The 26,539-nt window shown below is 47.2% G+C and overlaps 1 protein-coding gene across 1 annotated transcript in view; it reads right to left on the reverse strand.

The window, feature by feature from the left end:
• TMPRSS9 (transmembrane serine protease 9) overlaps positions 1-26,539 on the reverse strand; it is a 331,091-nt gene that overhangs the window by 172,652 nt on the left and 131,900 nt on the right. Inside the window, exon 3 of the mRNA XM_040417828.1 lies at positions 13,491-13,648. Coding sequence (XP_040273762.1) covers positions 13,491-13,635 — 145 coding nt within the window. The 5' untranslated portion in view covers positions 13,636-13,648. The remainder of the gene's footprint in view (positions 1-13,490; positions 13,649-26,539) is intronic.

Consider the following 26,539-nt stretch of genomic DNA (forward strand, 5'->3'; position numbering starts at 1 on the left):
GGCGCTGGTGCTATCTTCAGTTGTTTATTTTAACTCACATTTAGTAGTCAGTTCGGAGCACAGTAATAATGAGACTATTAGGGTACTTTCACGCTTGCGTTGTGAGGATTGCCGGAACTGCCTGCCGGACTTGGAAATCCCTATGCAAACGGAAATCATTTGTAGACGGATCCGGATGCGGATCCAACTGACAAATGCATTCAAATTCCGGATCCATCTCACCGGTGTATTCCGGAAAAACGGATCGGGTATTTATTTTTCTCGCATTTTTAAAGAGCTGCGCATGCGCAGACCTGGAAACCAGATCCGTTTTGCTGGAACACTAGGTACCTGATCCGGCATTAATACATTTCAATGAAAAGTAATGCCGGTTCCAGTGCTCCGGCAAGTGTTCCGGAATTTTGGCCAAATACTGTAAGAGGGACTGAACTGAAGACATCCTGATGCATACTGAATGGAATACTTTCCATTCAGAATGCATTAGGATAAAACTGAAGCGTTTATATTTCGGGTATTGAGCCCCTAGGACGGAACTCAATACCGGAAAAGAATAACGCTAGTGTGAAAGTACCCTTAGTGCTAAAGGAAATGGTGTTATCAGATAATGATCTATTGTTTAAATCTAGTTTTTATGTTTAACATATTTTAAAATAATTTTTGGGGATGTTATTTTTAATTTTCCATGTTAATATCTAATATTTAAACAAAAAAAATACAATCCTGCAGTTTTCCCACTGGCCACTCAGCCTACTAATAGGCACCACTTCTTGGTTATGTACAGATCACTTTACTGCAGTTACCTGCTTACCTATACAGAGGTGACATCATTATAGGCAATATTAGAATGACAGATAAGACAGGATCCACCATTCACAATAGGTGATTGTCAGAGCTTATCTATTCTTTCCTTGTACAATAAGCTTTGCACAGGTCACAGAGCATGTCTAGAAAACTCTCCCGTAGAATTCAGTGAGGTCTAGTGTTGATCGAGCACCATAGTGCTCGGGGACTCGGGCCGAACACATCGGGATGCTTGGGTGCACTACCGAGCACCCGAGTATAATGGAAGTCAATGGGAGAACCCGAGCATTAAACCAGGCATCCCCTGCTCTGAAGAGGGGAGGCTGCCTGGTTCATAGGAAAAGGTCAGAAATTGATGGAAACACTACCGAAATGGTTCGGGAACAGCATGGGGAGGATGTCTGGATGCATCTTGGACTCTCAGGTCGCTGCTGGGAACGATGTTGTCCGAGTAGTACGCTACTTCTAAAGACTGACAATAATACACACAAAACCGAAGATAAAATCGATTTTAGAGGAAAAATTGTTAGGAAACATTATTTCCTGTATATTTACTTGTATATAAAGTGCAAGTGCTGCCAAAAAATACAAAGAAGAGGCACTCCAATACAACCTGTATATCACATAAAGGAGGGCCTCATTCACATTGTGGTACAATTGTTCAGGTAGTGGGACTCCTACACTGAACACAAAGCCTATGCACTAAGTGAAAGGGCAGCCAAAATTTACAAGGAACCGACACTGCAATATACCTTTTGTTAAACATAAAGGAGGGCATCATACACAGCCTTGAAAAATTATGATCGATGGCCTGCTGGTGACCCTCAATAACATTTGGAGCAAGGGCCTGCTGATCTGATCATCTAAAACATTATGGGTGAGGGCCTGCTGCCACTTTGGTGACTCTAGATAATCTGGGGCTGACCGCATGTCCCCGTGACAGCGACGATCCATTCGGATGTCTGGCCTATCAACTTTCGATGTTATTGTCAGCGCAAACCATGGTGACTACGGGGAACGGGGAAATCAGAGTTCGATTCCGGAGAGGGAGTCTGAGAAACAGCTAGGGCTACCACATCCAAGCAAGGCAGCATGCGTGCAAATTACCTATTAGGTATAATTAGGTGAGGGCCTGCAGGTGATCTGACCCTGTCAAAGATTTTAGGTGCGGGCCTGCTGGTGAGCTGACCCTGTAAAGCATTATATGCAAGGGCCTGCTAGTGAGCTGACCCTGTAAAACATTATATGCGAGGGCCTTCAGGTGAGCTGACCCTGTAAAAGATTGTAAGTGAAGGCCTGCTGGTGAGCTGACCCTGTAAAACATTATAAGCGAGGGCCTGCTGGTGAGCTGACCCTTTAAAAAATTATATGTGAGGGCCTACAGCTGAGCTGACCCTGTAAAACATTATATGCGAAGGGAATATATGTGAGGGCATTATATGCAACGAATAAGCATGTGTTGATATGATGGAAGAGGAGAAGGAGGATGAGAAAAGGAAGATTCAACCATATACCCTTGTTTGTGGTGGAAGGGGTGCATGGGAATACAGTGTATTCAGTACATTATAAAACCATATTACTTACCGGTAATTTCCTTTTCATGAATCCTCCATGACGGCATACCATGAGAGATGACCCGCCTCCAACCAGGTAGGGACAGGAAGTATAAAATAGACCCTCCTCCAGCATCTCCTCAGTGTCTTCTGGACTGACAGCCTAGAGAATCTATTCTTCCAATATAACGTATATATACAGTACAGACCAAAAGTTTGGACACACCTTCTCATTCAATGAGTTTTCTTTATTTTCATGACTATGAAGGCATCAAAACTATCAATTAACACATGTGGAATTATATACATAACAAACAAGTGTGAAACAACTGAAAATATGTCATATTCTAGGTTCTTCAAAGTAGCCACCTTTTCCTTTGATTACTGCTTTGCACACTCTTGGCATTCTCTTGATGAGCTTCAAGAGGTAGTCCCCTGAAATGGTCTTCCAACAGTCTTGAAGGAGTTCCCAGAGATGCTTAGCACTTGTTGGCCCTTTTGCCTTCACTCTGCGGTCCAGCTCACCCCAAACCATCTCGATTGGGTTCAGGTCCGGTGACTGTGGAGGCCAGATCGTCTGGCGCAGTACCCCATCACTCTCCTTCACGGTCAAATAGCCCTTACTTTCAAAGTTTTCCCAATTTTTCGGCTGACTGACTGACCTTCATTTCTTAAAGTAATGATGGCCACTCGTTTTTCTTTACTTAGCTGCTTTTTTCTTGCCATAATACAAATTCTAACAGTCTATTCAGTAGGACTATCAGCTGTGTATCCACCTGGCTTCTCCTCAACGCAACTGATGGTCCCAACCCCATTTATAAGGCAAGAAATCCCACTTATTAAACCTGACAGGACACACCTGTGAAGTGAAAACCATTTCAGGGGACTACCTCTTGAAGCTCATCAAGAGAATGCCAAGAGTGTGCAAAGCAGTAATCAAAGCAAAAGGTGGCTACTTTGAAGAACCTAGAATATGACATATTTTCAGTTGTTTCACACTTGTTTGTTATGTATATAATTCTACATGTGTTAATTGATAGTTTTGATGCCTTCATAGTCATGAAAATAAAGAAAACTCTTTGAATGAGAAGGTGTGTCCAAACTTTTGGTCTGTACTGTATATATATATATATATATATATATATATTTATTAATTATTATTATTTTTTTTTTTTTGCACGCATACCCACACACACACCTAAGATTTACTTCTTAATTACAAGGTGTTTTTTTTTTTGGGAGGGAAATCCCTGCCGTCATGGAGGATTCATGAAAAGAAAATTACCGGTAAGTAATATGGTTTTTCCCTTTCATCCTCCATGACGGCATACCATGAGATATATCAGATCAAATTATTCTATGGAGGGACAATGGCTTCTAAAACTCTCCTACCAAAGGAAAGCTCCTGCTTTGACCACGTGTCCACTCTATAATGTTTTATAAAAGGTATGAGGGTTGGACCATGTTGCTGCCCTACAGATCTGTTCTATTGACACATTAGCTCTTTCTGCCCATGAAGTAGAAATTGATCTTGTGGAGTGAGCTTTGAAATTCTTGGGTGGCGAAGCCCCCATAGCGTTGTAAGTTTCTAGTATCGCCGATTTAATCCATCTGGCTAAAGAGTCTTTTGTGGCTCTATGGCCTTTAAATTTTCCCTGAAACTGTACAAACAGATAATTCGACTTCCTGAAAGCCTTTGTGGCCTCCAAATAGTCTGAGATGGCCCTGCACACATCTAGTTTGTGAAATCTTTCTTCACCTTCCGTTTTTGGATTAGAACAGAAGGAAGGAATCACAATCTCCTCCTGCCTATGAAAATTTGTGACCACCTTAGGAAGGAAGGAAGCATCCAACCTAAACACCATTCTGTCTGGAAATATCAAGAGAAATGGCTCTACTATCTTCAGAGCCTGAATCTCACAAATTCTGCGAGCTGATGTTATGGCCACTAAAAACAAAGCCTTCATTGTGATGTATTTTAACGACACATCAGACAGTGGTTCAAAGGGTGTTATTATTAACCCTGAAAGGACCAAATTAAGATCCCAAGGAGAGACATAAGGTCTAAAAAAGGGTCTCAATCTATCTGCCCCTTTTAAAAACCTAATAATCCAAGGGTGGTCCGCGATTTTAGTATCAAAGACCGAGCTTAGTGCTGATACATGTACCCTTAAGGACACAATTCTTTTGTCAAAACCGGATTGTAGGAACCCTAATACCGTCTGAATGGAAAAAAACCTGGCAGGAATTTTTAGATTGAGAACACCAAGCACAAAATTTTTACCAAACTCTGGAATAAATTTTAGAGGTCACCACCTTCCTGCTAGCTGCCATTGTATTTATTATATCATCTGAAAGACCTTTGGATTTTAAGGTTAGCCTTTCAGATTCCAGGCAGCCAGGTGTAGTTTTTCTACCCGGGGGTGACAAATTGGACCCTGAACTAGAAGGTTCTCTGTCCAGGGGAGGATCCATGGACTCGCTAATGACAGGGTTTTCAGAAGAGGGAACCATGATTTTTTCGGCCATAGTGGGGCTATCAGAATTACATGAGCCCTTTCTTGCCTGATCTTCCTCAATACTCTGGGAATTAATGCTAGGGGAGGGAATGCATAAGCTAGGTGAAAATCCCACTTTTGTGCTAGCGCATCTACCCCTATTATTCCGTCGAATGGATTTAAAGAGAAGAACTTCTCGAGTTTTGAATTTTGTGCTGTGGCGAATAGGTCTACCTGCGGAATCCCCCACATTGAGATTATATGGGAAAATACCTTTTTTTCCAGATTCAACTCTGTGGATTTTAGAGGAACCCGACTTAAGAAGTCTGCTTTTACATTTAAGGATCCCTTGAGATGTACCGCTGAAAGGGAATTTACGTGATTTTCCGCCCATGAAAAAATGTTTTCCAGACTCTCGCTCCTTGTTCCTCCCTGATGATTCAGGTAGGCTACTACCGTAGTATTGTCGGATCTTACTTGTATATCCTTCCCTATTGTCTCCTGAGACAGAGCTTTTAATGCTTCCCAAACCGCCCAGAGTTCTCTCTGGTTTGAGGATTGACTCCTCTGATCCACAGACCATCGTCCTTGGCAGGTATGGGGAGAGCAGTAAGCTCCCCACCCCTACAGACTTGCGTCAGTGGTGATTGTCTGAATCTGATCGGGAAACCACTGCCACCACAGGAGGGAGTTTTTTACCCAAGGAGGAATAGGAATTATCAGATCTAAGGCCTCTTGCCTTCTGTTCCAACCTCCGAGAATCCACTGCTGCAAGGTGCGAGTGTGGAATTGGGCCCACTTCACTGCAGGGATGCACAATGTTAGGGAGCCTAACAATCTCATGCTTTCCCTGACAGAACAACTTTCCATCTCCGAGAACCTCGATACTCTTTTTATTATTTCTGATACCTTCTTGGCTGGAAGAAATGTCTTTTGAAGTATGGAGTCCAGACATACTCCTAAAAAAACTAGTCTTTGTGAAGGAGAGAGTTTTGACTTCTCCCCGTTTACGATCCACCCTAATTGGGACAGGATCTGACAAGTTTTTGATATTTTTAACTCTAGGTCCTTTTCTGAGTTCCCTACCAAAAGAAGGTCGTCTAAGTAGGGTATTATTAAGATATTTCTTCTTCTTAGATGAGCCATGACCTCTGTCATCACTTTCGTGAACACTCTCGGAGCGGAGGTGATCCCGAAAGGGAGAACCTGAAACTGAAAATGACAGTCTTTTCCCTAGAAATACTGCAAACCGCAGATACTTCTGGGCCTCTTTGCATATAGGTATATGGTAATATGCGTCTCTTAGATCTATGGACGCTAAAAAAAATCGCCTTTTTTCAACAAGTTTATGGTTGACCTTAAGGTTTCCATTTGGAACTTTTCGTATCTTATGAATTTGTTAAATTTTTTTAGGTTCAGGATCAAAAGGAACTTCCCGCTGGGTTGAAAGGATTTTTTTGAATCCACGGCTTTCTCTAATATGGATTCTAAGTCCTGCCCAAACATTAAATTGCCATGAAAAAGGTAAATTACATAATTTTACTTTAGATGCCACATCCCCATTCCAGGATTTTAACCATAGGGCCCTTCTAGCTACTACTGTTAGACTAGAAGTTCTGGCGGCTATCCTAACTGACTCCGCTGTTGCATCCGATAAAAAGTCTACCGCTTTTAATAAAAGGGGAAAAGAATCCTGTAGAGTATCATAGGGACTCCCTTCTTTAAGTAGGACCTCCAACTGCTGTAACCACTTTTTTAAAGACCTTGAAACTGAAGTTGCAGCTAAATTGGGTTTAAACACAGCCGAAGCAGCCTCCCAGACTTTTTTTTTAAGTGGAATCTACTTTCTTATCCATAGGATCTTTTAGTGATCCCATATCTTCAAAGGGAAGCAAATTGGATCCCTTAACTAATTTTGACAGGGAAACGTCTACTTTAGGGCAAGATGTTAACAGGGTTTAATCCTCCTCATTAAAGAGAAACCTACGTCTCATGGTTCTGGAAATAAAGATTTTTCTATCAGGAGATTTCCATTCTCTTTTAATCATATTTATCATATTTTTATGGACTGGAAAGACACGTTTTTTTCTGTGCTCGAGTCCCCCATACATTTCGTCCTGAACAGACCTATGAATTTTTTCATCGGACAGGTTCATTGTTGTCCTAATTGCTTTTATCAACTCGTTTGTATCTTCTGAAGAAAATAGAAACTTTCTGAATTCTGTGTCTGAGCCTGAAGAACAGATGGAATCATCACTATCTGAATCTGAGTCCTGACCTGAGTTTGAGGAAACCGATTCGTAATTTTTACCCCGCGACTTAGTTTTATGTACAGTCGGGTTAGGGTTCGATGTGGACTGTTCCGCAAACACTGACCGCATCTCCTCACTAATCACATCTCTTAGTTAATCTCTGATGGATGGAGCTAAATCTCTGGCCATGCTCGCCGAGCAATTTTTTTAGAGCTTTTTTGACCCCTCTGTTAATTTTGTCAGACAACTAACACATTTCTTAGTGTTAAGAGAGTATTTGGCCTTTTTAACCTCCTCTTTTTCACTCTATCATACACACATGAAGAGAGGGATAGAGGGGAAGGGAGAGAGGGGGGAGAGAGTAAGGGAGGAAGACATTAATAAGGTAACAAAATGCCATAGTCTTCCCTCCCCTTTGAAGAGACTTACTGCGGCAGCACCCCCAGGAGTCTCCATCTGTCCTGTCGCTATGTCCGACATTTTGCTGCTCTGCATCCCCACTTTTCAATCTTTCCTTACCTTTAGACCTCAGATCAGTGGACGACCTCATTCTTGATCTGTCGCGCCGAATTAGGCTCCGCCCCCAACGGCCATCACGCCAAACCGGAAGTTCCTCGTGGAACGCATCGCACTTCCGGTGACGTCATTACTAGGCACCAGAGGAAGCGCTGTGATGAGGAGCGTCTTGCTGAGACCGGAGGAACTAAGTAAGTGTCCGGTCATCACATGGCCCCTCCAAGCCGTCGCAAGCAAGGAGGTAAGGAGCAGGATACTTACTTACATTTCCAGCACCAATACAACTCCAATATAGGAGGTTGGTGCTGCCTGCCCCCTCATGTGCAGAAAAAAAGGGCATTCCTTGATTTTTCCCACCTCTGCCTGCCAACACAGAGGTGGACCCATAGCAAATGCAATGAGTGTTGACCCATCTCCCACCTGGAGGGACAGGAAGACACTGAGGAGATGCTGGAGGAGGGTCTATTTTATACTTCCTGTCCCTACCTGGTTGGAGGCGGGACATCTCTCATGGTATGCCGTCATGGAGGATGAAAGGGAAAACAACACATTTAAAGTGCCTTTATGTTCATCAGCTTCCCTCTGGTGGAGTAGAGAAGTCATGGTCAATCCAGGCCTTGTTCATTTTTACAAGAGTCAACCGGTCAGCATTTTTAGTTGACAGGCGGATACGCTTATCTGTTTATAATGCCATCAGCAGCACTAAATACCTGCTCAGACAAAACGCTGGTGTCACGGATGGTGTACAGGAAACAAGACAATGCAATATAATCAATGACTCACTGGATCCACAACTAAGGAACAAAAGGGAGAGCCCTGCATGGACCTGGCAGACTCTCCCTGACTGCTCAGCCTATGCGAACACCCCAAAGGTGAATGGTCGCATATCCACGTACCTCGACTATCTAACACCTGAAGACCCTACAATAGTGAGGGGACACGACCACCGGCTCCCTACACAGACACGGAGGGAGTCAGGGTCACCTGGATCCAGCAGACAGAAAATCACAAATACATATACAGCACTTATCTTGCAGACGACTGGGAACTAGGAACAGCAAGCACACACACTCCAGGAAGTTGTATAAGCCGCAACCTAATGCATTATGGGGAGGAATTTAAAGGGATGCAATCAGTCCAAACACATGACAGCTGAGAGAGGCCAACGAGATGATGAACTGAAAACCAAAACAAAGAAACTCAAGGAGGAAGTTCTGAAAGGTTTCTGTCAGAGCTTCTCAGCTGTCTGGTTGTGACAGCTGGTGGCAGGGCAGGCCAGCACCTCCAAGGCATAGAGCGCCAGTTCGTGCCACATGTACAGCTTGAACATCCAGTAGTTGTAAGGCACTGAGGGATCATTGAGGATGCTGACACGGTCTGCTATGAACTCCTTCGCCATCTTTTAAAATGTTTCCCTCCTTGTGACACTAGGCCGCGCATCACGGTGAGGGTGTCATGAAACTGTCCCAGGCTTTGGAGAGTGTTGCCCTGCCCCTGCTGGAACTGCTGTGTTTTCCCCTTATCTCCCCTCCTCGGTTGGCCAAGGAACTATGGACTCTGTCGCCAGCGTTGTCAGATGGAAAGTTTTGGAGCAATTTTTCAACAAGGAACTTCTGGTATTGCACAGTTTTGCTCGTCCTCTCCACCAGAGGAATGAGAGATGAGAAGTTCTCTTTGTAGCATGGGTCGAGAACAACCAGTACATGATGAACAACTAGTAATCCGTGTTGTCTAAAATGCATATAACGCGCGGTCGCGGGAAAGGCAGCCTAACATGAAGTCAGCCATGTGTGCCAGAGTACTAACAGGCAAAACTTTGCTGTCGTCATCAGGAGGATCACTCTCAATCTCTTCATCCTCTTCCTCCTCTTCTGTCCACCCAAGCTGAACATATGGAATTAAACTTCCATGGGTACTACCCTCTGCAGCGGAGGCAACCGCCTCCTGCTCCTCCTCTTCATCGTCCAATTCGCGCTGAGAAGACGAACTGAGGGTGGTCTGGCTATCACCCTGTGTAATGTCTTCCCCCATTTCCACCTCTTCCACATGCAAAGCGTCGTCCTTAATTGTGAGCAGCGAGAATTTGAGTAGACACAGAAGTGGGATGGTTACGCTGATAATGGCGTTATCACCGCTCACCATCTGTGTTGATTACTCAAAGTTTCTTAAAACCTCACTGAGGTCAGACATCCATGCCCACTCCTCAGTTGTGAATAGTGGAAGCTGACTGGAAAAGCAACGACCATGTTGCAGCTGGTATTCCACTACTGCCCTCTGCTGCTCACAAAGCCTGGCCAACATGTGGAACGTGGATTTCCAGCGCGTGCTTACATCGCTCAACAGCCGGTAAGCTGGCAATTTCAAGCGCTGCTGCAGCGTTGACAGGCCGACTGAAGCTGTCGATGACTTGCGGAAATGTGAACACATACGGCGCACCTTCACCAGTAGCTCAGGCAAATTGGGGTAGGTTTTGAGAAACCGCAGAACCACAAGGTTGAACACGTGGTCTAGGCATGGTATGTGTCTGAGCTTGCCGAGCTCCAAAGCCGCCACCAAGTTACGGCCATTATCAGACACAACCATGCCTGGTTCTAGGTTGAGTGGCAAGAGCCACAGCTCAGTCTGGTCTCTTATCCCCTGCCACAGCTCTGCGGCGGTGTGCTGTTTGTCCCCTAAGCATATCAGCTTCAGCACGGCCTGTTGCTGCTTCCCCACTGCAGTGCTACACACTGCTTTTAACTACCGACTGATGACTGACTGGTGCTGCACGCGGATAAATCGGAGGTGGAAGTGGAGGAGGAGGCGCAGGAGGAGAAGTGGGGTTTGGAGCCACTAACTTAGGTGCTGGCGGAAACCCTGATCAACGTAGGGCCCGCAATCCTTGGCGTCGGTAGCACCTGTGCCATCCCAGGGTACGACTCACTCCCGGCCTCCACAACATTCACCCAGTGTGCCGTCAGGGAAATATAGTGTCCCTGGCTGAATGCACTTGTCCATGTGTCCGTGGTTAAGTGGACCTTCCTAGTAACTGCGTTGGTCATGGCACGTGTGATGTTACGAGACACATGTTGGTGTAAGGCGGGCACGGCACACCTTGAAAAATAGTGGTGGCTGGGGACTGCGTAACGCGGGATGGCCGCTGACATCAGGCTGCGGAAGGCCTCATTGTCCACAAGCCTAAATGGCAACATTTCAAGGGCCAGTAATTTGGAAAGCTGCGCATTTAGTGCTATGGCCTGTGGGTGGGTGGCTGGGTATTTTCGCTTACGTTCAAAGACCTGGGGTAAGGACATTTGGACGCTGTGCTGGGACACGGAAGTGGATGTGGTCGCTGATGATGCTTGCAAAGGTCCAGGTGCAGGGCAGGAGGCATCCAGGCCTGCGCCTTCGACAGGGATTGACCAGCACGTAACATATGGGGGGAGAGGAGGCAGTGGTGTGACCCGCAGACACAGATTAAGGACCCAGGCGTTCGTCCAACTTATTACGGTGCTTTGATGCCATGTGGTGGATCATGCTGGTGGTGGTGAGGTTGCCAGTGTTCACGCCCCTGCTCATTTTTGTATGGCACAGGTTGCAAACTACTATTCTTTTGTCGTCCGCACTTTCCTCAAAAAAGCGCCATACTGCGGAACATCTACCCCTTGGCAAGGGAGATTTCCACAAGGGGGTGCTCCGTGGAACAGTTGCGGGCCTGTTTGGTGTGGCCCGCCTTCTCCCTTTTGGAACCCCACTGCCTCTTCCAGACTGTTGATGTGCTGCAGATCCCTCCCCCTCTGTACTGCTGTCCTCTCTCGGCTTTCCACCAGGTTGGGTCAGTGACCTTATCGTCCACCACCTCCTCTTCCACTTCCTCACTCTGATCAGCCTCCTGATTTATTGACCTAACCACAACCTCAGTGGTTGACAACTGTGTCTCATCTTCTTCATCAACCTCTTGAGACAGTAATTGCGGTTGACTCATTGGCAACTGTGTCTCATCATCAACTACCTCATTAAACACTAATTGCCGTTCCCCACCGTCATGTTCTTGTGGATGCTCGAGAGGTTGGGAATCAGGGCACAAGATCTCATGTCCCTCTTCAAGCGTGCTTGGCGAGAGGGCCAAATCAAGTAATGGCGATGAAAAGAGGTCCTCGGAATATCCGAGTGTGGGATCACTTGTTTGGCTAGACTGTACATGGTGGGAGGAAGGAGGATCAGAGTGAGGATTGGGTTGACCAGACTCCTGGCTACTGAGACTGGACTTGGTGGAAAACAGGGTGGTGCTTAACTGACTGGAAGCATTATCTGCTGCAATCCAACCGACCACCTGGTCGCACTAGTCTGACTTCAAGAGTCGTGCGCAACCCTGCAAACTGGGACATGAAGCTAGGTATCGTGGATGATTGTTTTTCTTGTGCTCTGGGAGCACGCACAGTTTCTCCGCGCCCAGGGCCACGGTCTCTGCGTGCAGCATCATGGCCACTTCCCAGTCCCTTACTGCTCGCCTTCATTTTAAATGTAATATATGCTTGAAAGTATGTCACACGTACAGTAGCGTAGGATTTGGAAGTGTATGCGCAAATTTTTTTACAAAAGGTATTTGTGATTAGGAAACGTTATACAGGACAGGTACCACAGGTAATGTCACTGTTCGCAGTGTCTACGGAAAAAGGTACACTGGATGTCACTGATATTTTAGGGATGCGCTAAAAATATATATTGCTGCTGTCACACACAATAGTCCTTAAAAGGACTTTTGGATCTCTGAAAAGTTTTTTGTATAAAAATGTTCCTAGTACACTCCCTACACTGCCTGTCCCTTCCTATGCACAGCTCTCTCTAAGGCTACATGCACATGACCGTTGTGTGTTTTGCGGTCCACAAATCGCGGATCCGCAAAACATGGATGGTGTCCGTGTGCGTTCCATAATTCGCGGAACGGCACAGACAGCCTTTAATATAACTGCCTATTCAAAGCGCGGACAAGAATAGGACATGTTGTATTTTTTTTGCGGGGCCACGGAACGGAGCAACGGATGCGGACAGCACACGGAGTGCTGTCCGCATCTTTGGCAGCCCCATTGAAGTGAATGGGTCCGCATCCGAGCCGCCAAAACTGCTGCTCGGATGCAGACCAAAACGACGGCCGCGTGCATGAGGCCTAAGACTGAGCAATTTAGCACAGGTTGCGCTACAAACATATATTGCTGCTGTCATACACAATAGTCCTTACAAGGACTTTTGGGTCTCTGAAACGTTTTTATACAAAAAAAAATATTCAATTACACTCCCTACACTCTCTGTCCCTTCCTATGCTCAGCTCTCCCTGACTACGAATGAGCCGAAAATGCGTCATCGGGTGCTATATAGCACCCGATGACGAATTCCAGCCAGCCAATCACTGTAATGCCAGTAGCCAACATGGCTACTGGCATGACAGTGAGGGCAGTACTTACCTGCATGTTTATTGGCTGTGTAGCAGCCAAGAAACGTGCGGAGAGGAGACTCGAGCATGGCGCTCGAGCACATGCGGTACTCGGCCGAGTACCGCCATTTGCCGAGCATCGAGATACTCGAGCCAAACAGGTGTTCGGCCGAGCATGCTCGATCATCACTAGTGAGGTCCCCTCATGACCATTGTCTATGAACCATGGGGCTGCCATAAAACTATTTTCTTAATGCTTTCTAAATGCAGTTAAGAACAGCTCAGGCAAGATGCCCGCCCCCATAATCACGTTCAGTAAATTGAGCAAAAAAAAAATCTGCAATCAGAAAATAAAAAACAGATTAGAAGAAAAGGATGTGTTACTTTCTGGTTTTAACTGGCAGAAAATAATTTTGGTCACACATTTCCTTTAAGATAAGAAAAATCTGATCACACTTACTTATTAATAGTCCTGTAGTGACACTGATGGCCGTGCCTCCAAGAAGTATTGAAGCCAATGTCCATTTGCAGCATGGTGTGTGTATGAAATTCACCTTGTCCACATCTAATACAGGCACTGTATCTCCATGTTGCTGGCCTGCCATTGTAACAAAAGACCTGTAGAGAACAAACAACTGTCATGAACACTACAATCTACATTTTCCATCCCTTTATACAAAATGTAATCCTAATTAAATATAAATTTATAATCCTTATATAATGCATTAACTAAGGTCGTTTTCAGACAGTTATAAGGCCTTATTGCTCCTGCATTATGAACAATATGTCAAACTGATAAAAATATGACATAAATGAGAGTTTGCAATCTGTGAGGAGTTTAGAGATAAGGGCTATACATTGAGACTAGGGGTGAGCGAATTGAGCCTCGGATTCAAGATCCAAAGTCGATTAGTTCCCCAAATTCATTTTAATGTTGTATGAAGACCTTTCTCTGTACAGCATTAAAATGTATGGGCTTCACGGAAGCAAAATTCATTAAGTCCAAAGATGCGTGAGACTTCAGTGAATAACTCTGGCCTTTGATTCTACAACTTCACAAACATTTTAAAACAGGAATCCAAAGTCGGTTTTGGAATCGGCTGGTACCTCAGTCCCGAAGTCGACTTTGGATTTAAATTTTTGTATTTTTCTTAGAATCGAAGCCCAAAGTTCTTCATTGAAGTTATGCAAGACTTCGGACTTAACTAATTTTGCCTCCGCGAAGCCCTTACATTTTAATACTGTATGGAGACAGGTCTCCTTACAGCATTAATATGAAGTTAGGAACGGGGCAGAGCCTGAACGCTGTCTGTGATGGACGCTTGAGCCTGCAGCTCCGTCGCACTCACACTGGAATACCGCCACTTCTAGCGAAAAACTTGCCAAAAATGGTCAGAACCAGGAGAGAAAGAAGTGGGGACACTCCTGGAAAGCAGAAGACCTAGAAAGCACAGATGGAACTGCAGAAATATTGGAAAAAGTCTAGCTCCGGCTCTCCATATAAAGCTGCAAAGATGGCGCCCGCAGTGGAGGTAGTATCAACAAAGTATCAACAAAGCATTAACCCTCATAGAGGATCAAGAGAACCGCAGTAGGCGGAAAAACATCCACATAAAAGGATTGCCAGCAGAAGCACTACTAACCAGGGGCGTAGCTATAGGGGGTGCAGAGGTAGCAGTCGCTACCGGGCCCAGGAGCCTGAGGGGCCCAAAGACCCTTGTGCCACGTAGGACACTGGCATTATAGAAAGTGCATGCTGGTCAATTTAGACCTCTGGCTGGAGGGAAGGGGTTAGGTCAAGAATTTGGCATGAGGGGGTGCCCTTTCAATGTTTTCCTCAGGCAGCAGGAAGGCTACGTGCTCCCCTGCCCCTTTCCAACAAGCACTGAGGGAAGGGGGGCCCAAGCTGAACTCTTGCACTAGGGCCCATGAGCTTTTAGCTACGCCCCTGCTACTAACCATAGCTAGGGAACTGTTTTCGTAGCTGTTGGGAACAGACAGAGCAGCGTCTATCACTATTGAGTGAATTCACAGGGCTCTTTGCCCAAAACCAAGGCCTAATAAAACACCAAGGGATGTCATATGTGGCCTACTTTCGTATGTGGACACTGCCAGCATTCTAATGGCTGCTAGAGATAGATCCAGTATCAAATATCAAGAAGCGGAGCTAGAGTTTTATCAAGACATTGCTCCAACCACACTTTCCAAACGTTGGCAAGTGAAGCCGTTACTGGATGCCTTTAGAGAAAATAACATCCAATACTCGTGGCTATACCTGTTCGGACTAGAAATTCACAAGAATAGCAGAAGGATAGTGGTGCTCTGACTTGGAGAGAGTCTGGAACCAATTGGACATACCACCTGTAGAAGTTCCGTCGTGGCTCCCTGTACAAGACCCGGAGCCATTACCCCCTCTGCCTCGAGTAGAATAATGGAGTAAGGCGCCTAGAGCACGCTCGCCCAGAAAGAAAGTAACTGCTGTGAACAACACCTGAGGACAATTGAGGACTGTCTCGCCAGAGGATAATTTCCCTGAGGTTTTCCTTACCTTCTCAGTTGGGGGAGATGTGAACTCATTTGCACTTAGGCCCTAGAGGCCTTGCTGTGGTGGGTTTATAGTTACTTGCGATCCACAACACTGCTGCATAGCGTCTGGTTGTTTGGTGGAGCCAAGCGACATATCTCTCCCTAATAGGATGCATTTTTTGATGTTTAACAGGTCTTTTTGATTTTCTGTTTATACTTTTAGGTTGGCTAGTTTACTAGTTTATTAAGGATAGTACACATGTCAGTGTTCTCCTCGACCCCACCCTGTTTAGTGCTCTCCCTTCAATATACCTTGTTGCTAGTGTGGGAGGGAGAGTAACTGGACCGGTATAGAACTATTGAAATCGGAGTGTGTCAGCAGGCTGGGTACGCAATATTATATTATAGTACAAAGTGTTCCAGATAATTCATAGTTAGTTTCTATTGCTTTAGGAATGTACTATCCCTTCTCTCATCTCTTATCTCTCACCTTCTTATCCCCACCCCTAATCTGGTATCTCTTGTGCTGATAGTAAGCAGTGAGTGCAAATATCTCAGTCTATAATTTAGAAAATGTCAGAGTGCGTGACTGTTCTGCCTCCAGCAGAGAGAGATTCATTTCCGTTCACGTCTATTTAATTTCTAATTCCTTCTGCTGCAATTTCTGTTTCCTCTTAGGTAACAGCACCATCTAGCGGTGGTAAAAATGTACTATGCTTTGTTTTCAGGTTAATAAAGTTTATCGTATCGTGGGGAGTGCAAGGCATTCTGGGAAGGAGAAGCCCCACTCTTCAGTCTACATACAGACTACAGGACATCAGCATAGCTGTTCCTTGCAGTTCTCCTTCTTACACCCCACCATCTTTGTGCAAGTATATCTGGTTTGTGAGATCTACCTTGTCTCAGGGATATTATGTTATGCAGTGATGTTAACTTAGCTGTAGTATTACTCTAGGAACATGTAGCTGTTAGATGTTAGCTATGCAATCCTATGTACAGGCAGCCATTTTGGGACATCTGCTCAGAGTTAATTAAATGTTGTAGTACATGCTGTTCTATGCTTCCTGCTGTACATGCTATCTTGTATGCTTTATACTTATACAAGCTATTTGTATTCTTATAGTTTTACCACATCAATACTCCTGTTTTGCCAACAAACAAGTTAGACTACAGAGAACAGTCCTCTTATTTGGAAGACAGGAATGGTTTATACTGAATGTCCGACTGCACACTGTGTGAACGTGTATGAAGACAGAACAGTAAAACAGATGCTAGTCACCAGCGATAGTGGATCTGACTATACGGAGCCGCCATCACACACGCGGCCCTGCGTACAAGATTGCAGCGGTTGCCATACAGTCACAAGAAGTGAGAGTGCAGCCCCCAGCAAGTGCAGCACGATCCAGACCACGCTGAAGTCCGTTTCTACAGTCGTGGCCAAAAGTTTTGAGAATGACACAAATATTAGTTTTCACAACGTTTTCTGCTAAACTGCTTTTAGATCTTTGTTTCAGTTGTTTCTATGATGTAGTGAAATAATTACACGCACTTCATACGTTTCAAAGGCTTTTATCGACAATTACATAACATTTATGCAAAGAGTCAGTATTTGCAGTGTTGGCCCTTCTTTTTCAGGACCTCTGCAATTCGACTGGGCATGCTCTCTATCAACTTCTGGGCCAATTCCTGACTGATAGCAACCCATTCTTTCATAATCACTTCTTGGAGTTTGTCAGAATTAGTGGGTTTTTGTTTGTCCACCCGCCTCTTGAAGATTGACCACAAGTTCTCAATGGGATTAAGATCTGGGGAGTTTCCAGGCCATGGACCCAAAATGTCAACGTTTTGGTCCCCGAGCCATTTAGTTATCACTTTTGCCTTATGGCACGGTGCTCCATCGTGCTGGAAAATGCATTGTTCTTCACCAAACTGTTGTTGGATTGCTGGAAGAAGTTGCTGTTGGAGGGTGTTTTGGTACCATTCTGGCTGTGTTTTTGGGCAAAATTGTGAGTGAGCCCACTCCCTTGGATGAGAAGCAACCCCACACATGAATGGTCTCAGGATGCTTTTCTGTTGGCATGACACAGGACTGATGGTAGCGCTCACCTTTTCTTCTCCGGACAAGCCTTTTTCCAGATGCTCCAAACAATCGGAAAGAGGCTTCATCGGAGAATATGACTTTGCCCCAGTCCTCAGCAGTCCATTCACCATACTTTCTGCAGAAGATCAATCTGTCCCTGATGTTTTTTTTGGAGAGAAGTGGCTTCTTTGCTGCCCTTCTTGACACCAGGCCATCTTCCAAAAGTCTTCGCCTCACTGTGCGTGCAGATGCGCTCACACCTGCCTGCTGCCATTCCTGAGCAAGCTCTGCACTGGTGGCACTCTGATCCCGCAGCTGAATCCTCTTTAGGAGACGATCCTGCCGCTTGCTGGACTTTCTTGGACGCCCTGAAGCCTTCTTAACAAGAATGGAACCTCTTTCCTTGAAGTTCTTGATGATCGTATAAATTGTTGATTGAGGTGCAATCTTAGTAGCCACAATATCCTTGCCTGTGAAGCCATTTTTATGCAACGCAATGATGGCTGCACGCGTTTCTTTGCAGGTCACCATGGTTAACAATGGAAGAACAATGATTTCAAGCATCACCCTCCTTTTAACATGTCAAGTCTGCGATTTTAACCCAATCAGCCTGACATAATGATCTCCAGCCTTGTGCTCGTCAACATTCTCACCTGAGTTAATAAGACGATTACTGAAATGATCTCAGCAGGTCCTTTAATGACAGCAATGAAATGCAGTGAAAAGGTTTTTTTGGGATTAGATTAATTTTCATGGCAAAGAAGGACTATGCAATTCATCTGATCACTCTTCATAACATTCTGGAGTATATGCAAATTGCTATTATAAAAACTTAAGCAGCAACTTTTCCAATTTCCAATATTTTTTTAATTCTCAAAACTTTTGGCCACGACTGTACATAGACTGAGTCCGCACAGAGACATTATGCAGCCAGCAAACAGGCACACAATGTCCACTAGCCGGGCATCATCATACAGGACCAGGTCACGAGCAAGCTGCTCTAGCAAATCCTCAATTTTAGAAAAGGCTGCTCTCGCACGTGCAGAAGCTGAAGTAGCAAAAGTAAGGTCTTCCTTTGCCACACAAGACATGCAACTAAAGCTAAGGCAAGCAGATCAAGAAACAGAAAGAGCACACCTGCAAGAGTCACTGGAAGAAGAGATAGCACGCCTGCATGCATCTTACTAGAAAAGGAGAGAGTACTCCTGCAAGTGTCACTGGAAAAACTCGCCGCAGAGAAAGAAGCGGCCGCCGCAGTAACCAAAGCATAGTGCCTAGAAGCTTTGGAGTTCCCTGAATCCGAGAAACACAGTCAAGTACTTGGACCTGATCTAGATCAACAAGATCCTGAACAGCGCATCTCCGAATATGTCCATCAGCATCCCAAGACAGATGACAACTGTGATACAGTATATCAGCCAGCTTATACAGTGCCAAAGATCCTACCTTGAAGAGCAGTACCTCAAGCAGGACCGTATGCGAAAAAACAATGCTGACCGCCCTACAGAACAAAAGCTTCAACTTAAAGGGACATCCTTCGCGTCAGAGCGGTATTATACAGACTGCCCTAAGCCAGAAACCCCTAAAAGGTATGGTGATGCACCACACATGCATCATAACAATGACACACCGGGTTGTATTGGCGCCAACCAGGCCGCCATGGACTTCTTTGCTAAATGGGAGCTCGTTACCAAAGGACTTATAAAGTTCACCGATCGCCCTGAGAACTACAGCGCATGGCGAGCCTCCTTCCAAAATGCCATAAGAGACTTAGATCTTTCCTATAGTGAAGAGTTAGATCTCTTGGTAAAATGGCTTGGAAGCGAGTCTGCTGAACACGCCAAAAGAATCAGAGACATAAACATTAACATAAACTATCTGGGCAAAGGCCTAAAGATGGTGTGGGAAAACTTGATGAGTGTTATGGGTCAATAGAAGCTATAGAAAATGCTTTATTTAAGAGAATTGATAATTTTCCCAGAACAGTGGGTAGGGGTCACCAGAAGCTCAGGGAACTCAGCGACTTGTTAATAGAGGTACTGGTTGCTTAAGCAGAAGGAGATCTGCCAGGGCTAGCATTCCTGGATACCCCCAGAGGTGTCAATCCGATTATCCAAAAACTCCCTTATAACAGGAGAAGTGGATCATGCATGGTTCTCATTATAAACAGGTTCATAATGTACCATTTCCCCCTTCGTGGTGTTTGTAGACTTTGTTACTCAACAGGCAAGGATCAGAAATGATCCCAGTTTTGACTTTACATTTTCATGTCCCACTGCCCCTAGTGTCAAACCTCATAAAACACCAGTGGCAGTCCACAAAACTAACGTTGCCTCCACAGATTCTCCTTACAGGACGTTTAAGTCTTCTCAAGAAGAAAACAAACACAAAGATCTTACCAAAGAATGCCCCCTGCACAAGAAACCACATTCTCTACTAAAATGCAGAGCCTTCAGGGAGAAGTCTTTAGAGGATCGCAAAGAGTTCCTCAAAGAAAACAACATCTGCTTCAGGTGCTGCACTACAACAGCACACTTCGCCAGGAACCGTAAGGTCAATGTGTCATGCACAGATTGCGGTAGCACAGAACACAACACAGCTTTACACCCTGAACCACTCTCTCAGGTATCATACTAAGCAGAGGAACATGACAAAAAGCCGATAGACACTGACAGATACCCAAGTAGTCACTTCTCAGTGTACGGAGATCTGTAAAGGACTCACAGGAGGGAAGTCCTGCTGAAAATCTGCCTTGTCAGAGTTTACCCGGTGTAGGAGAGTACCTGGGGTGGTGGTAAACGGGAGGTACGTGCCAGCGGGGGTCCTGGCCCCGCTGGAGTAAGAGCCGGAAAAGTGCATTTTTGCAGCGGTTACGCTGTTAACAATGGATCCGGGCCGGCTCTTATTGGGAGCAGGCAGATATGCGGGCAGGTGCCTGTCTCCCCACGGTCCAGGCCAGGTTTTGCAGGGAAGGGTTAAAACCTGACCAGCAACAAGGGTGTGGTGCACAGTGTGGAGCTTCTGTGTTCTCTGGCTGTGAGAGTGAGGAGTGGAGGTGAGCTGGGCTGTGTGCTGAGGCCTGTAAAGGAGTGTGCAGGGACCCGCAGCTGAATCCAGGAGGGATCCATGTCCTGTGGCTAGGAGCCGGACCCATGGACTTACTTCACCAAGGAGAAAAGGTGACATTACTCCTGGCTTTAAATAGACTTTGCTTTATGTGACTGAAACAGGCCTCAAGTAGCCTGCAGCAGGGACTTGCTCTGTTTGAACTATTATTTTGCTGTGTGTGACCACCCTCCCTATGAACTGCACCGTCTTTTCACAAATATGCACCGTGTGAATAAACAAAGCCTTGTGGTTTACACCAAGACCGGTCTGTGATGCCTCTATACTGCACTCGCTACCCCTGCCTACCAGAGCGGATCCCCACAATTGGTGGAGGATGCGGGCAAACAGCAGTGAGGCCGAAAAATTGTGTTGTTTGAACTGTATGTCATATATTAAGCCGGCAAGTTTTGTGGCTCCAGATAAGATGGAGGAAGCCATTAGACACTTGGTGCAAAGTAATGAGGAGGCTACTCGGAGACATGAGGAAGCCCTGAGAGACCAGGGGCAGTTGAATAGTCTACTGGCCCAGCAACTGGCGACTATGCAGGAGTCCATGCGTGTGTTACAACAACAAGCCGTCCCAGGGGGAACCGCAGTCCTACCTGCTGCCCGGGATAAGGTGCGCTCAGCGTTAAGAAAGATGGGCCCCGAGGATGATATCGAGGCGTTCCTGATGGTCTTCGAACGCACTGCGGAACAGGAAAGGTTACCTGCAGAACAGTGGGCCGAAGTAGTAGCACCATTTTTAGTGGGAGACGCACAAAAGGCCTACTTCGACCTCAGTCAGGAGGAAGCCAAGAGCTATAAGAGGCTGAAGGGGGAGGTGTTGGCTCGTCTTGGGGTTAATACCTATGTGCGTGCACATCGAGTCTACCAGTGGGCCTTCTCTGAGTCCCGGCCTGCTCGGTCCCAGGCCTATGACCTGTTACACCTAGTAAAAAAATGGCTGCAGCCTGAGACATTGAGCCCCTCGCAGATGGTGGATCGGGTGGTGGTCGATCGTTTGGTGCGGACCCTGCCAAGGGCCATACAGCGCTGGGTTGGTCAGGGAGACCCCGGCAACCTGGATCAGTTAGTAAGCCTAGTCGAGAGGTATGTGGGGACCCAGGACTTGGTGCGGGACTCAACGCAGGTACGGGAATCCCGTCAGGCTCCCTCTCAGGCTAGGGATCCGGAAAAAGGGACCCAACCACAAAGGGGGGGAAGGCTAGTCCTACTCCAGGGAAGAGAGACCGGGGAGGGACCACGGGGATTCAATGTTGGCACTGCCACGGCCTGGGACATAGGGCAGCGAACTGTCCTCAAACACCTGAACCCATGGACTGCGGGTTCGCTCGCCGGTCCTCTTTCTTTGCCCGGCCTGTATGTACCGCAGATGCCTGGCCGGATGCCGATATGCCACCTCTGTGCCAAGTCTTGATCGATGGGCTTCCGATTAATGCTTTGCTGGACTCTGGGAGCCTGGTAACCCTAGTGCATGAGTCCTTAGTGTCTGAGACACTCCCAGAGAAGCAAACCCTGTCCATTGTCTGTATCCATGGGGATCGCCGGGAGTACCCCACTGCCAGGGTTACCATGTCCGTGTTGGGCAAAGAGGTGCAGCATATCGTCGGAGTGGGACGCCAAATCCCTTATGCCGCAATACTGGGAAGGGATTTTCCTTTATTCTGGACTCTATGGAAGAGCGATATGCCTTCCCTTAGGGACAGACGACAATCTGGCCCAGTGCCCGAGGATCCCGATGCGGGGATACCAGCCGTAGGGGTCACCACATCACCTGTAGAGTGTCATCCCGATAGGTTTCCCCTAGAGGTGTTGGCAGGCGAATCCGTGGAAACCCCGTCCATCCCGGACCTGGAGGTATCCCGTGACACGTTCGGGACCGCCCAGCTCCAGGATCCGACATTATTGCGGGCGAGGGAAGGGGTGACAGTGGTAAATGGGGTGGCTCAGCACCCAGGGGCCGACTCGGTGTTTCCCCATTTGGCTTTTAACCAGGACCTGCTGTATAGTGTGGACAAAGTGCAGCACGAGGTAGTGGAGCAGCTGGTGGTACCCCAGCCATACCGCCGTGTGGTACTGGACTTGGCCCACTCCCACGTGCTGGGAGGACATTTGGGCGTAAAAAAAAAACAAGAGCGGATTCTGCAAAGGTTCTATTGGCCCGGGGTTTATGAGGAGGTCAAAAGGTTTTGCCAATCCTGTCCAGTGTGTCAGATGACGAGCCCCCAACCCCACTATCGCAGTCCCCTAGTACCCATGCCCATCATTGAGGTCCAATTCGAAAGAATAGGGATGGATCTGGTAGGCCCCATAAACAAGTCGGCCAGAGGGCACCAGCATATCTTGGTGGTCTTAGACTATGCCACCAGATATCCTGAAGCGATCCCACTACGTCATACTTCAGCTAAGCTCATAGCTAAAGAACTCATGGGCATGTTCGCAAGAGTGGGGATTCCAGAAGAGATCCTGACCGACCAGGGGACACCCTTCATGTCTAAGGTGACGAGGGAGCTCTGCAAGCTTTTAGGGGTTAAACGGTTACACACGTCCGTATACCATCCTCAAACCGACGGACTAGTGGAGCGCTTTAACAAAACCCTAAAAACTATGCTTAAAAGAACCGTAGCCAAAGACGGAAAGGATTGGGACTTGTTGCTGCCGTACGTATTGTTCGCAGTGCGAGAAGTGCCCCAGGCCTCTACGGGATTCTCGCCCTTCGAGCTATTGTACGGTCGACGGCCAAGGGGGTTGCTGGACATCGCTAAAGAGGCGTGGGAGCAACAGCCCACCCCACACAAGAGTATTATAGAGCATATAGAAAAGATGCAGGACCGTATCGAGACAGTCCTACCAATCGTCCGGGAACACATGGAGGCCGCCCAACTGGCACAGAGCCGGGTATACAACCGGAGTGCCCAGGTCCGGACATTTAACCCGGGTGACCGGGTACTGGTGCTAGTCCCCACCATTGACAGTAAGTTTTTGGCACGGTGGCAAGGTCCCTACGAGGTGAAAGAGAAGGTAGGGCCAGTGAATTACAAGATATCCCAGCCAGGCCGGCGGAAGCCAGAACAGGTATATCATGTAAATTTACTGAAATCGTGGAGAGATAGGGAGTGTCTCATTGGGGACGGCCCAAGCACTGTCTTGTCTGCGGGGAAGATCCCAGCTCCACCCGAGGTCCCGGAGGGCACCTCCGCGGTAAAGATAGCGGGTGGTCTGTCGACCAAACAAGCTCAGGAAGCCAAAGAGTTGGTGAGTCGAAATAGGGACGTGTTCTCTGAGCTTCCTGGTCGAACTTCGGTAGTCCAACATGACATCGTCACCGAGCCCCACGTCAGGGTACGGTTAAAGCCGTATCGTGTACCGGAGGCCCGGCAACAGGCCATTTCAGAAGAAGTAAGGTCGATGTTGAGGTTAGGGGTGATTGAGGAGTCAAGGAGCGAGTGGGCCAGCCCCATAGTCCTCATCCCAAAACCTGACGGTACTCTGCGCTTCTGCAATGACTTTAGAAAGCTCAACGAAGTGTCGAAATTCGATGCCTACCCCATGCCCCGGGTAGACGAGCTCATAGAACGGCTAGGGAAAGCTCGCTATTTCTCGGTCCTCGACCTCACAAAAGGATATTGGCAGGTGCCTCTCACGGAGGCGGCAAAGGAGAAGACTGCCTTTGTCACCCCCGAGGGGTTATTTCAGTACCAAGTTTTGCCCTTTGGCCTACATGGCGCTCCAGCCACCTTCCAGCGATTGATGGACGTCATCCTACGGCCCCATCGTCCATATGCTTCGGCATATCTGGACGACATCATCGTGTTTAGCCAGGACTGGGAGAGTCACCTGCCCAAGGTACAGGCCGTAGTCGATTCACTTAGAAAAGCAGGACTGACGGCCAACCCAAAAAAATGTTCGATCGGGTTCGAGGAGGTCCGGTACCTGGGATACGTGATTGGGCGGGGAGTTGTCAAACCCCAGGTAGACAAGGTTGAGGCGATCAAGAGCTGGCCCAGACCTCTTACCACCAAGCAAGTACGTTCGTTCCTAGGGATGATAGGATATTACAGGCGCTTTATCCCCAACTTTGCCACAGTGGCGGCCCCATTGACAAGACTTTTAAAGGGGAGGAAGACTGTGATGGTCCGCTGGGATGAGCAGGCGGAAGAGGCGTTCTCCCGTTTGAAGTCGGCTCTGTGTGGGTCCCCGGTTTTGGTGACACCACACTTCACACGGGAATTTGTCGTTCAGACGGACGCCTCTGGAGTGGGCCTAGGGGCAGTACTCTCTCAGGAAATCAGTGGGGAGGAACACCCTGTTGTCTTCCTGAGTCGCAAACTCACCCCAGCGGAAACCAGGTACAGCGTGGTAGAGAGAGAATGCCTGGCCATTAAGTGGGCCCTCGAGTCCCTTAGGTACTATCTGTTAGGGAGAAGGTTCCGTCTGGTGACCGACCATTCCCCTCTTCAGTGGATGAGCCGGGCCAAGGAGGGGAGTGCCTGGGTCACCAGATGGTTCTTATCCCTCCAGAATTTTAAGTTCAGTGTCGAACACAGGGCAGGCCGCTTACAGGGGAATGCCGATGCCCTGTCCTGGGTACACTGTTGTACGTGTGTCCAACCTCTCAGGATTGAACAGGGTGTGCAACCCTTCAGGGTTGAATAAAGGGGGGGGGGATATGTAGGAGAGTACCTGGGGTGGTGGTAAACGGGAGGTACGTGCCAGCGGGGGTCCTGGCCCCGCTGGAGTAAGAGCCGGAAAAGTGCATTTTTGCAGCGGTTACGCTGTTAACAATGGATCCGGGCCGGCTCTTATTGGGAGCAGGCAGATATGCGGGCGGGTGCCTGTCTCCCCACGGTCCAGGCCAGGTTTTGCAGGGAAGGGTTAAAACCTGACCAGCAACAAGGGTGTGGTGCACAGTGTGGAGCTTCTGTGTTCTCTGGCTGTGAGAGTGAGGAGTGGAGGTGAGCTGGGCTGCGTGCTGAGGCCTGTAAAGGAGTGTGCAGGGACCCGCAGCTGAATCCAGGAGGGATCCATGTCCTGTGGCTAGGAGCCGGACCCATGGACTTACTTCACCAAGGAGAAAAGGTGACATTACTCCTGGCTTTAAATAGACTTTGCTTTATGTGACTGAAACAGGCCTCAAGTAGCCTGCAGCAGGGACTTGCTGTGTTTGAACTATTATTTTGCTGTGTGTGACCACCCTCCCTATGAACTGCACCGTCTTTTCACAAATATGCACCGTGTGAATAAACAAAGCCTTGTGGTTTACACCAAGACCGGTCTGTGATGCCTCTATACTGCACTCGCTACCACTGCCTACCAGAGCGGATCCCCACAATGGTCGGTCACCGAGATAAGGCGATCAAGATATATGCAATCTTGGATGATCAAAATAATAGGTCTTTAGCTAAATCCACCTTCTTCGACACCTTCAACATCGTAGGGCACAGTTCTCCCTACTCTTTAAGGACATGTGCAGGTACCGTTGAGACGGCAGGGAGGAAGGCAACTGGATACAAGGTAGAGCCCATAGATGGTCAGACCTGCTTGTCCTTGCCAACCATACTGGAGTGCAATCACATTCCTGACAACCAGTCTGAGATACCTACACCAGAGGTAGCGGCATACCACCCCCACCTGAGGAGTATAGCTCACCTGATACGGAGCTGGACCCAGAAGCCCCAATAGTCTTGCTCCTTGGAAGAGACATACTACGAGTTCACAAGGCTAGAGGACAGATTAACGGTCCCTAAAACGCTCCATACGCCCAGAGACTTGACCTAGAATGGGTCATCATA

Source organism: Bufo bufo, chromosome 2 (genome assembly GCF_905171765.1).
Source record: "Bufo bufo chromosome 2, aBufBuf1.1, whole genome shotgun sequence".
Lineage (NCBI taxonomy): Eukaryota > Metazoa > Chordata > Amphibia > Anura > Bufonidae > Bufo > Bufo bufo.